Source organism: Polyodon spathula, chromosome 2, assembly GCF_017654505.1.
Source record: "Polyodon spathula isolate WHYD16114869_AA chromosome 2, ASM1765450v1, whole genome shotgun sequence".
NCBI lineage: Eukaryota > Metazoa > Chordata > Actinopteri > Acipenseriformes > Polyodontidae > Polyodon > Polyodon spathula.
In genome coordinates this window covers 4,834,622-4,846,270 of record NC_054535.1, presented here as the reverse complement: position 1 = coordinate 4,846,270, position 11,649 = coordinate 4,834,622, and the positions used below count along the sequence as shown (strand labels likewise).

At 36.3% G+C, this 11,649-nt stretch overlaps 1 protein-coding gene across 1 annotated transcript in view; it reads left to right on the top strand.

The window, feature by feature from the left end:
• Positions 1-11,649, top strand: part of arap2 (ArfGAP with RhoGAP domain, ankyrin repeat and PH domain 2) — a 141,261-nt gene that overhangs the window by 92,332 nt on the left and 37,280 nt on the right. The window contains exons 17-21 of the mRNA XM_041274532.1: positions 3,255-3,357; positions 3,766-3,964; positions 5,375-5,438; positions 10,841-11,004; positions 11,139-11,351. Of these exons, the coding sequence (XP_041130466.1) occupies positions 3,255-3,357; positions 3,766-3,964; positions 5,375-5,438; positions 10,841-11,004; positions 11,139-11,351 (743 nt within the window). The remainder of the gene's footprint in view (positions 1-3,254; positions 3,358-3,765; positions 3,965-5,374; positions 5,439-10,840; positions 11,005-11,138; positions 11,352-11,649) is intronic.

Here is an 11,649-nt window from a genome sequence, read left to right as displayed (position 1 = left end):
CTAATGGTGCAATACCCTGCATTTCCTCCTGTGACCTGAAATTGCTGCAATGGCACATTTTTTATTTATTCTATAGTTAGTGGGCTGACCCGTATTATCTCTTGGTCACATATCTGAAGACCTAATTCTGAAATGTGAGATTTTAACTCTTACACTTAAAGAAAGTTTTGGCTAATACCTACACCATATTTTTTGTTTCACACATTGTTTCCCATTCTGCTTGCCTTTTCATGTTGGCACATAGCTCCTTCCTTTTTTCTAGTTTCAATCTTCTTATTGTTTTGGTAACACAGAAGTCAATACCAAGTTTAATAGTTACAATTGATGTTTTATTACACTGTTTTATTCCGCACTAATTAAAAGCTACGTAACTACATAAAACATCAATTCAACATATTCAAACATTACTTTTTTTTTTCTCACAAAAATCTTAACCCCTTTGTTAAACCAGTAAGTTTACTTTATATTTCCAGTGTTCTGGAAACTTGTCAATCTACAATGGCTGTTAAAAGTATTCATCCCCCTTTTGACTTTTCCACATTTTTTTTGTTTTCCAAATGGATTTAATTAGGAGTTTTTGCCACTGATCAACACAAAAAAGTCCATAATGTCAAAGTGAAAAATAAAATCTACAAATTGTTCTAAATTAATTACAAATATAAAACAAAAAATAATTGATGCATACGTATTCATCCCCTTTGCTATGACACACCTAAATAAGCTCTGGTGCAACCAATTGTCTTTAGAAGTCACACAATTAGTTGGAGTCCACCTGTGTGCAATTAAGGTGTTTCACATGATTTCTGGTTAAATGCACCTGTCTCGGGGAGGTCCCACAGTTGGTAAGTACATTTCCTAACAAAAACTACATCATGAAGACGAAGGAACATTCAAAGCAAACCCGGAATAAGGTTCTTCATAAGCACCAATCAGGGGTAGGATATAAGAACATTTCCAAGGCATTGAATATCCCCCGGAGCACAGTAAAGTTATTAAGAAATGGAGAGAATATGGCACAACTGTGAATATGTCTAGAACAGGCCGTCCTCAGAAACTGTGTATCTGGGCGAGAAGGGCACTAGTCAGGGAGGCCACCAAGAAGCCTATGGCAACCTATGAGTTACAGTCTTCCACGGCTGAGCTGGGAGACACTGTGCATACGGCAACAATAGCCCCGGTGCTTCACAAAACTGGCCTTTATGGGAGAGTGGGGAAAAAGAAGCCATTGTTGAAAAAAACTCACATCAGATCTCAGCTAGAGTTTGCCAGAATGCATGTGGGAGACTCTGAGATCAAGTGGAAGAAGATTCTATGCTCTCATGAGACCAAAATAGAGCTTTTTGGCCTCAATGCTAAACGCTGTGTTTGGCGCAAGGCTAACACCGCACATCATCCTGGGAACACCATCCCTACCGGGAAGCATGGTGGTGGCAGCATCATGCTATGGGGATAGAAGGCAAAATGGATGCAGCAAAGTACAGAGAAATCCTGGAGGAAAATCTGCTGAAGTCTGCAAGAGACGTGGTACTTGGGAGAAGAATCATCTTCCAGCAGGACAATGACCCCAAACATACAGCCAAAGCCACACTGGAGTAGCTTAAAAGCAAAAACGTCAATGTCCTAGAGTGGCCCAGTCAAAGCCCTGACCTAAACCCAGTTGAGAATATGTGGAAAGAGTTGAAAATTGCTGTTCACCAAAGGTCCCCATCCAACTTGATGGAGCTTGAGCAATTTTGCAAAGAAGAATGGGCAAAAATTGCAGTGTCCAGATGTGCAAAGCTACTAGAGACTTATCCAAATAGACTCATGGCTGTAATTGCTGCCAGAGGTGCCTCTACTAAGTATTGATTCAAGGGGGTGACTACTTATGCAATCAATTATTTTCTGTTTTGTATTTGTAATTAATTTAGAATTAATTTATTAATTAATTTTTCACTTTGACATTCTGGACTTTTTTTGTGTTGATCAGTGGCAAAAACTCCTAATTAAATCAATTTTGATTCCATGTTTTAGCACAATAAAATGTGGAAAAGTCCAAGGGGAGTGAATACTTTTAAGAGCCACTGTATCAATACATCTCACTGTGAGCTGTGTTCGAAGGTGGCAGGAATATTTAGATCAGGTGTCTTTCAAAAACCTCATGCTTTGGGATTTTTATTTGATGCAACTGTATTCCGTTTTTATAACAAGGTTGAAGAAAAATGAAAAGCCACAATGTCGAATCCTGCTATCTCAGACAGTGTTTGAAGTAGTGATTTCCTATTTGTATAAACGGTAGATGCTAAATGCTAGATTTCACTGCCACATTGTTTTGTCCTCTGGGTCATATCAATGATACAAATCCTTTACTTAATTTATGCAAATATTACATATATACGGTATGTCATACTCCTTGCATAAAGGCCCATAGAGGTTTTTTTTTTTGTATTCACAGAAGCTCCCATTGTTTGTTTCATGTGTCTTGACATTTGAATTAGTGTCATTCTGTATCTGGAAAGCTACCGGTGTATGATGCTGTGGTAATTGGGGTGTGGCTTGTATTTCACCACTGAGATATCTGCTTGCTTTACTGCATGGCTCAGAGTAGAAGACCCAGGTCAGAGCCGTTCTCAAACCTAAACTTAAGCCAGGGTACGGGATAAGAACCACTCATTATTATGAGGATCACTAGAGCAACTGGTAGCATTAGAGCAGTTTGTGATTTCACTGGTGCTCCTTCTAATGTTTGTGTATGTTTTAACACAACAAGGTGTCCTGAGTGTGCCGAGGGATTAAACAGACGCATTCCCTGTGGGAGTTATTTTAACAAGCTGTTCTGCTCATGCCATTAGGTTACAGACAGACATTTTACCCTTTCAGATGCAATTCTGTGGGACAGCCTTCATGTATATGTATGTTTTTGCATACCAATACAAATGTAGTCAGAATACCTTATCTGTATTTAGAATCCTTCGTATAACATTGTTTTTAATTTGCGCTTACTTTTTCATGTTTTTTACTATTTTAAGCTCTAAGACATGTACCACCATTCTAATTAATTCCACTGTGAATCCAGCAATTTCATCCATGCTATGAGCATATGAGTTGGTTGCAGAAGCATAGAGAAGAAAAAGTCATTCATCATATTAATAGTTAGACTATACTGTAGAATGAATGAATGCATAGATGGACTGTCCCTATAGAGGCGTTAAGAGCTTATGCCTCAGGCATGTTCATATCGTCGGTTTTATTGCTTCTTTTCCCTCTTGCTTTAGGGCTGTCTTTACCTTTGAGATATATCTACTGTCTGAGCGTGCCTTCCTGTTCGGAGCCCAGACCACAGGATCTCAGAGCGACTGGGCACAGGCAATAGCCAAGGTAATAACACTAATGAAATTCCCAAGGAAAACATCAGTCCTTCAAATAAAAAAATAAACTTAACACAGAGAGCCATTGATCCAAAGATAACCTTTCTGTTCAGTTCAAGAGATCAATTATTAGCATACTAGCATGTCACTGTAAGACTACCAGTTAAACTGAAGTCTAGAAAAGACTAAGGTTCATGAGTATCAAATACAGTTTATACAGTAATAATTGTATAGCTCAAAAGCTAACTAGTAAAACTGTAGTTGCATTTTTACAGTATTTCAGAATTGGTTAATTCATGACATAGTAACCTAAAACATTATTATTTGGTATTAGTATATATCTCTGTGAGCCTGGTAATAGTTTTTTCATTCAATGTAGTTATGTTTTTGTGTGAGTCATATGTTTTTTGCTTTTTAGCATTTCATTCCCTCAGCGGTTGAAAACCTGTCAGAGAAAGATTATGAATTGATTGGACGACTCTACTACAAGGAAGGCAGTAATATATATCAGTGGGGAGTCGGATGGTTTGCTTTAGACAAAGCCTGCTTGTATTTCTGTGATGAGCTACACAGCGCAGGGGTGGAATCATTGCAGTTAAAAAGACTTCAAGAACTCAGTAAGGTTTTCTTTTTTGTTTTGGCTGCAGTGCCATGGCCTGGAACGTTAGGCAGTATTGTTAACATTTTAATGAATTACAAAATTTTATTCTGTGGGAAAAACATAGAAAATTAGTGCAGTACTAAATTACTTTAGGGTTCATATATTTTCATTTTACTTGCTGACTTAAATGAAGGTATGCTTCAGTTGCATGAAACCACTAAAATACATATGCAATTGCCTCAACAATTTCATTTCTTTCGCATTTAAATATTTGACATCTATCTGGGGCAGAAGTGATTTTAATAATGTGGTACCTAGAACAAGAATTAGGTTGTGCAAGACAATAACTAATTGGAATAATCTCTCAGCCCTGTTGAAGATCAGGCAAATCATATATAGTGCAGTTATTTATGTTTTCCAAAAATACATTTAGTGAAGTATGTATGTCACGGTAAAAGTCTGAATATTGGCAAATCTCACTGGTAAATGCCAGAAATCACAAATAAATATGATAATACTTAACTTTAATACTTTACTGGTAAATCTCAGGAATAACTAAGTGCCTTTACCAATATGTTTTCAGTAAACGTCTGAAAGCAATATGTTTCTTCATAATGCCAGACATTTACCGCCTTACTTGGCAAATGTTGACAGTTACTGATAAAACTTAAGATTTACCAGATTCTGACTTTTACCATAATTACACACACACACACACACACACACACACACACACACATATGTTGCTTTTCATGCACTGGAAGCATGCTTGACCTATTGTGTGGGTTTTATTTATTTATTTTTTCCAAATGTTTTTCTTGTCCAAAATACAGTGTTGAATTAACAATGGTTTCTGATTACATTTAATAAGGCAACACTTGAAATAGTGTAGTACAGCCTTCAACTATAAGAAATGTGTAATGTTTACATGCAAGACGCACAGATTCTAACTATGACTATTCTTCATGTGTGTTTTGCCCTCAGTAGTATCCTTTCAAAGACACTTGCATCACAATATTCTAAGATAACTGACATGCTTTGCTGCATTCAGTAATACTCTATCTTTTGTAACTGGTCAAAACTCTATAGAGTCCAATTTGCTATCATAATCCTTTTTTCAACTTGAAGGGTTTAAATGTATGACCAGCCCCCTGTGCTTATACCAGTTTTTCTTTCAGCCTACCTATTTTCTCTTAACCTCTGACCACACGTTAGCCATCAATCTCTCAGCAGAACAGCGTAAATGCTTTTGATAATCAATCACAGCCCCTGAAGCATCCACGTTTTTAACTACACTGTGTCATTTTTTATGTGGTCTGAATGTTATTATAACAGTTCTACATGTGTACCAGTAAACAGTATGTGTTTTTTTTAACACTGCTTTGTATTTGTATGTTGTTCACTGTTACTTTTTGTTTGTTCACAGCTGTTAGCACACAACTTGAAGGTGGTGAAAGGACTGACGTTTTGTTATTGGTTGAAAGTGGAAGGTAAATGTAACAATTACTTCTGCTGTTTAACAAACACATTTAAAGGTATCAAATGATTTTGTAAAAGTCAACAAGAGATATGTATGTTACACTCAGTCAGGATTCGGTCAATACACGATTAAAATAACCATTTATCAAAGAAAGAAATGAAATTTGCTCAAATTGCGACACGGCAAATGCCAAACAAGCAAAGAACGAAACAGAAAAGAACAGACAGCTTTTTCGGTCTTTTAAGTAAAGCGATATAATCAAATTGCAAAATGTGCTTTGAGCAAATGCAGTTCCCAAACAGATTTTGAAGATGCTGGTCTATCTGCGAATAGCAAGTAATTCCGGGGTGTTAAAAATGGGCAACAAGTGAAATAAAAACTTTAATAAAAAATGTTTTTTATTGAATGAATGTGCAGTCAGTATAATATTCCCGTACTTGATGTAAACTTCTTATTGCACTTCTCAAATCAGTATTATATTCATGAACTACATGTTATTGGTTAACCCATTGAGACCGTGGCCTCATTTGCAAGGAGGTCATGATAAGCAATTTGGGAAGATGGTGACCTCAAACATTAAACTTCAGACAAGTTCAAAATAACGTTCGTAACGTTTTCACCTTGCTGTTGAGGAAATACAGTTTTAGGAGGAAAAAACTAACACAATTAAAAATGGATTGTTTTGTTCATATTATAAGACTACTGTGTACGCAGTATTTAAACTGCAAAATCAAATGTCAGTCTACGATAGTCTAATCACTGTTTAAGCAAAATAAAATATTATTATTATTATTATTATTATTATTATTATTATTATTATTATTATTATTATTATTATTATTATTAAACATCTAATATTCTCATGAATCATAGGAAGGGATGAACTACCACTTTTTTGAAAACAGGTTTTGCAGATCCAGTCAGCACCAGACAGCACCATGCCTGTGGAATAAAGACAGAGACTGCTTTTTGACAACAAGAAAATTTTCTTAAATGTGTTTATTTTAGATGATGACAACTTTGGTAAATTAACATTTTCAAAAGAAACCATATTGAGAGCTCCACTGGGCTACTGAGCCTCATTTTAAAACACTGTTTTGATTGTTTAGATAATAACAGTCTGTGACAGTGTGCCCTGCCCACGTGCATATTTTAGTGTTATATGTTGTATGTATGGTGTTAATGTTGGTGTATTGTAGTTGGTACACAGTATATAATATGGGTTACGAGTGTTTAAAATGTATATTTGTATTTAGGCACGAGGATTGCACAGCACTTCACGTGCGGGTAAAATGTAATAATATGTGAACACGGGGAATTGCACTAAATAAATTCATGTGCAGTTGTTCCGAGACTCCAATTGAATGATTGATTAGCAGTCGGGTCTCGGTACAGCTGCATAAAAGCAGCATGTTTTCACTCACTCAGGGTTGTGTGTTCGGTGAGTGGAGAACGGGATCGGAGACGCAGGTAGTGGTAATAATAGTAATCGTAATAATATCTCGCCGTGTTTGTCTATATAGTCCATTTTGTTTGTCTCTTTGTTTTGGCCGCCAGTGCCGTGTCCTGTGTTTTGTTTGTCTTTCTTTTATTTTCTGTCTGTTTAATTATTAAATGCTGAGTGCAAGCAAGCGCTCAGCTTCACCAAACTCCACATCTCTGTCTGTTCTGTGTTGGTCCCTGTCTCTGGTCAGATGTCACCCACTATATCCGGCTTTGTGACACAGTCAGTTAAATTAAAGCAGTTCACTCAAATTAGATACATATAAAGGAACCACAATGAGAGCTCATTTAAATATATCACAATTTAGATTTAGAAATACAAATAGCTGTATTTTCATTAGTTTTTTGTAGGGGTGGGTATTGGGATTGAGGAACTGTATTGCAATATATTACAATACTGATGGTAATATTTCCACCAAGCTGTGCTTTTTGTCATTTTTATGGAATTTAAAGTATTTGAATGCAAGATGACTAACAGGATGGCGTGTGTGGTGACATCAGACCCGGAAGAAACACTCAGTACTGCCAGGTGAAATGTGAATTGCGCTGTTCCGCAGTTTAATCAATAAACAGAAAATAAAAGGTTGCAAGACAAACAAAACACAGGGCACGGCACTGGAGCCAAAACAAAGAGATGAAACAAAAAGGACTAGCACTAATCAAACAGTGGACTAACAGACAAACAAACACAGTGAGTCAAAACAGTTCTAACTACATTATTTTACTTTGTTTACTCTCCTTCTCCACACCTGTTCTCCACTCATCGAGCATACAACCCTGAGTGAGTGAAAACATGCAGCTTTTATGCAGCTGTACCGAGACTCGATTGTTAATCAATCATTCAATTGGAGTCTTGGTACAACTGCACGTGAATTAATAAAAGGGCAATTCTCTGTGCTCACATATTATTACATTTTACCTGCACGTGAATTGCTGTGCAATCCTCGTGCCTAAATACAGATATACATTTTAAACAACTCTTGTTCCAAAGACCCATTTATATCCCATGTACCAATGACTTTACACCAAAATTAACACACAACACGTAACATATAACACAAATAAATAGCCCAGGGGCGGGGCACTTTGCCACAATGACAAATTACACTCTCATATGAAATGCCCAGTAACTATTTTTTGTTGTTTCCTCTGAAGTACGTACATGTGCTCCCAATTGGAAAAATAGAAAAACAGTGCTGGTTTGAAAGCTATTTTACATTTTTATTATAAATAATATATTTGTTTTCTTTTTATATTAAACATGTTTTTCAAAAGTGCATCCTGTAACTGGCTCTAAACACAGGTTTAAAGCTGCTTCATATATCAATCAGTGCAGGGACCCGGGGTTTGGAAGAAACAACTGACCTTGCTTTTAAGATTTAATATTTATTACACAAGCTTAAATAAGTGCTACACATGTATTTAAAATAATAATAATAAAAAAGGTAAGTAATGTTGTAAACTATTTATCTGTTTTGCTTGTTTTTTTTCTCACAACTTAGTTTCATCTGATGAGATCAGATGCGGTAGGTCCAGAGAAAACAAGATATTCAGAACATAGTGTAAAATTACATTGTCCAGAACTCTCAGCAGATAGTCTTTTAAAATAAATGTAAAAAAATGTTAACTGCACTGATACAGTTCTTAAATTGATGATGAATAAAAAAATAACTGAGTGTTTGTGTAATTCATTATTTTAGTGGATGCAGAGCTCCAGAAAATATGGGGGAGGGGAGGATGTGAACATCATGGTGCTAGAGATGACCTCGTAATCAAAATGCATGATAAAATGCATTTATGTATGATAAAAATAACCAAATCATCAAAGACAACATTTGCTTTCAAAATAACCCAAATTGTCTGGAAAACACAGCATGCATTACCTATTAAATGTTACCTCAAGTTCAATGTACAAATAAACCATGAATTCGTATATTCAGTTTTAGAAAAATCAATGTTTTAATTGGCATTCCGGTACTTTTAAGATGTAGGACTACACCACTGTATGCAAGGTTGGCGGTACTGCCAGCATATTTTACTTCAACCTTGCATAAACAACATAACACAATGTCTGAATCTATGCAGCCATTATCTTTAGATTTTCCTTTTATTAGGAAATTATTCCACACATGTGACTTTGCTTTGCAGAATTTAAGCAGCTCAAAATCTCAGTGTGCTTCTGCATGTATTCTTTTGTGTTCGCACTGTTCGCATTACAGGTTCTCGAGGGAATTGATTATTTTCCAGTAGGCTTTTCCCTGAATCAGTTAAATAAAAAATACTGGTATATATCGGTATGATCGCGTACCTCTAGTTTTTTGCAAGGCTTGCTGCTGTGGCATTTAGAATTGTTCTGTTTAGAATTGAATTGTTCCGTTTAGTTCTTTGATTGTTTGATATTTGCCATGTCACAATTTGAGCAAAATTATTTGCTCAAAGACTGAAATGACCTTTCATTTCTTTCTTTGATAAATGGTTATTTATATCGGTGATTGACCGAATCCTGACTGAGTGTAACATACATATCTCTTATTGACTTAATTTTGTTCTTTTTTGATAATTTGTAAATGCGCAAATTGAGAAATGGTTATTTTTGTGGGCGAGTGCCAGAATCCTGACTCTGAGTGTAACATATATATATATATATATATATAGCTCTGGAAAAAATTAAGAGACCACTGCAAAATTATCAGTTTCTCTGGTTTTACTATTTATAGGTATGTGTTTGGGTAAAATGAACATTTTTGTTTTATTCTATAAACTACTGACAACATTTCTCCCAAATTCCAAATAAAAATATTGTCATTTAGGGCATTTATTTGCAGAAAATGACAACTGGTCAAAATAACAACAAAGATGCAGTGTTGTAAGACCTCGAATAATGCAAAGAAAATAAGTTCAGATTCATTTTTAAACAACACAATACTAATGTTTTAACTTAGAAAGAGTTCAGAAATCAATATTTGGTGGAATAACCCTGATTTTCAAGCACAGCTTTCATGCGTCTTGGCATGCTCTCCACCAGTCTTTCACATTGATGTTGGGTGACTTTATGCCACTCCTGGAGCAAAAATTCAAGCAGCTCGGCTTTGTTTGATGGCTTGTGACCATCCGTCTTCCTCTTGATCACATTCCAGAGGTTTTCAGTGGGGTTCAGGTCTGGAGATTGGGCTGGCCATGACAGGGTCTTGATCTGGTGGTCCTCCATCCACACTTGATTGACCTGGCTGTGTGGCATGGAGCATTGTCCTGCTGGAAAAACCAGTCCTCAGAATTGGGGAACATTGTCAGAGCAGAAGGAAGCAAGTTTTCTTCCAGGACAGCCTTGTACTTGGCTTGATTCATGCGCCCTTCACAAAGACAAATCTGCCCGATACCAGCCTTGCTGAAGCACCCCCAGATGAGTCCAATTTTCAGCTTTACAAGCCACAATGTCTCGCACCCACTGTGAAATGTGGTGGAAGATCGGTGATGATCTGGGGGTGCTTCAGCAAGACTGGAATCGGGCAGCTTTGGCATGAATCAAAAAATGATTTTTTGATCTTTTATGGTATAGACTAAATAAATACAGTTCTTTAACTCTCCCAGAAGCTCCTTCTCAGGACTTTGTCTCCTTTTCAGTAGCCAGTTGCTGCTTTTCCTATGACTTGTTGTCAGTGTCTCTGCATTTTACATGACATCTCTCGTAAGTGCACAGCTGAAATATGTACTAAAGCACTGTGATAGCTAGCAGGTGATGGTTTTACATATCAGTTTAGATTTTTTTTTTTTTTTTCCCCATACTTTTTTTTTCTTAACATGCTTAATGGACGGACAGTACGTGTTTTTATTTTGTTTATATAGTTCCCATTCATCACTTAACTGTTTGACCTTTTGTTTGGCTTATTTTATGAAATTTCTGCTTCACAGAACATTGTACATCCATGGCAATACAAAGCTGGATTTCATGGTCTGGTATTCTGCAATCCAGAAGGCAGCAGGTACAGATAGCAATGCATTGCCAGATCAGCAACTCAGCAAAAATGACACTCCTATCATCGTGGACAGCTGCATAGCATTCGTTACTCAGTACGGTGAGTATTTTCAGAAAAGCTTCAACGAGCCCATTTAAAAATGTAAAAGTATATACTGTTATTGCTGCAGGAAATTATCATAACTGCCAAACTTCACTCATTAGGATTTTAATGACACTTCCTTGTCATTTAAGGTCTGTGCTACGAAGGTATTTATCAGAAGAATGGGAACCCAGCACTGGTTGCGCAGCTTCTGGAAAAATTTAGGAAGGATGCAAGGAATGTTAAACTAAGAGCTGGTCAACATCAACTGGAGGATGTGACTGATGTTCTGAAGTGTTTCCTTTTCGAGATGGACGATGCTCTGCTCACTAAAGAGCTTTATCCATACTGGATATCTGTATTAGGTAGTCTCTTTTATGTTACTAAAAGCTAAGATCTATAATATGTCATTATTCAATAGCCCCATGATCCAATTTTAAATACTGTAACCTTTTTTTTTGTTTTTGTTTTACTTTGTAAATGATTCCAGTCCTTACACATATTCTGAAACTGTTGAAACAAACAACACAAGAAGAGAATGCTCAACTTGTGCACAATTGCTTCAAATCTATATTTACAATTTCCTGAAAAAATGGGGTACAAGAAAAAGATAGAACACAATGATAGTAGCGCTATTATTCCTAAAAAAAATCCACTTGAGTC